General features: G+C 60.6%; 1 protein-coding gene across 1 annotated transcript in view; it reads right to left on the bottom strand.

Moving 5' to 3' along the window:
* Positions 1–1,185: 1,185 nt before the first annotated feature.
* LOC102755272 (Fc receptor-like A) overlaps positions 1,186–1,516 on the bottom strand; it is a 5,192-nt gene continuing 4,861 nt past the window's right edge. Inside the window, exon 7 of the mRNA XM_015563556.1 lies at positions 1,186–1,516. Coding sequence (XP_015419042.1) covers positions 1,334–1,516 — 183 coding nt within the window. The 3' untranslated portion in view covers positions 1,186–1,333.

Below are 1,516 nucleotides of genomic sequence, written 5' to 3'. Positions count from 1 at the left end.
CCAGCTCGTGTGTTTTCCTGCGTCCAGGACTCCCCCCCCAAATGTCTGACTCCAGCTCCATGCCTCACAGAAACGTATCAATTACCACGGTTGCCCGAGCAGCTATTTGAGGCCCATCGCGTCCTAATTCCTGGACAAGAGGTGCCATCAGCTGATAGTCGCCTAAGGGGCGGACACCGTGAGCGGGAGGGGTGACGCCCTGCCACGGGCTTCAGATGTCGCCAGGGAGCGCCCGCTCTCACGTCCAGCAGGGCTCCCCTCCCTTGTTTCTTTTCTTTTCTTTTTTAATTGATTAGAGAGAGAAATTTGGATTTGTTGTTCCACTTATCCACGCATTCACTGGTTGATTCTCATGTGCGCCCTGACAGGCGTCAACACCCAAACCTTGGACGACCCTCTAATCAACTGAGCTCACTGGGCCAGGGCCCTCCCGGTTTCCTGCGGCAGGTCCGGGAGGGCACAGATGCATCTTCTGTAAATCTCTGTGGGCCGAACTACGCACAGAACCATCGGCACAGAGAGAGGAGGGGACAGTGTCGCACCGGGCGTGGAGCGGGATGGGGTGCGCTGCAGCAGGACGGACTCTGCCAGGAGCTGCTGGGGAGCCTGTCGGGCACTGGCACAGCCTGAGCGCTGACAGCAGCGTCCCGCACAGGAAAAGTGTGATTATGTCCCCAAAGAGTAACGCAAGCTTTGAAAGGAAAATAGTTCTGAGACAGCGGCCTTGCGGCTCCGGGACGGCGGCTGCACCACAGCTGCTGCGTCCAGGGGAGCCTGTGGGCGCTGTCGGCTGTGCTAGAGGCAGAGGCGCCGTTAGGAGGAGAGGCCACAAAGGCCGGCGTCTAACCAACTGATGTTCGCTGAGTGAGGCCGAGTGGGGAGTGAGTCGAAGAGGCAAAGCCCCCCTCGGACACCACGCATCCCTGCGGCTGGGTTTCTTTCCTCACTATTGACGTTCAGAGAACGCTCTGTGGGGGCTGCTCTGTGTTACAGGCTGTTAGCAGCACCCCTGTGTTCTACTTACTAGACGACAGTAGCACCCCCCAAACTGGCAACCCAAGTGTCCCCTGGGCAGGTGGGGTGGTCCCACCAAGGCTGCCACCCAACCCGCCTGCTTGCTCTCTCGCCCCGGGCTCTGCTGGGCAGCAGGAGGCGCCTGGTGGGCTGGAGAGGATCGGGGCCAGGTTGAGAGGGGTGCACAGCTCCCCTTGGTGGTTACGGAAGCGCTGCCTCCGACTCTAACAAGACTAGAAACCTGGAGAAGTCTCTGCGCATGTGCAGGACAGGGGAGAGCTCGGTTTATTGGGGTGCTGAGCAACACCAGGTGAGCTGCTCACACCTGCTTGGCAGTGCCCTTCCTGGTCTCCAGCTTCAGGTGGCCAGACAAGTCCCTCAACTCCATGACCAGGTGGCCGAGAAGCACGCGCACATCCTGCATCTGTCTGAGGAGAAGGCCCATCCGGTGGTGCAGGTGGGGGTCGGAGGCCTGCTGGGGAGAGGGGGGCGCTGGGCCCCC

This window comes from Myotis davidii, unplaced genomic scaffold (genome assembly GCF_000327345.1).
Source record: "Myotis davidii unplaced genomic scaffold, ASM32734v1 scaffold1059, whole genome shotgun sequence".
NCBI classification, from domain to species: Eukaryota; Metazoa; Chordata; class Mammalia; order Chiroptera; family Vespertilionidae; genus Myotis; species Myotis davidii.
Note: the sequence above shows the minus strand (reverse complement) of the source record. Positions and strands in the feature narration are given on the sequence as shown.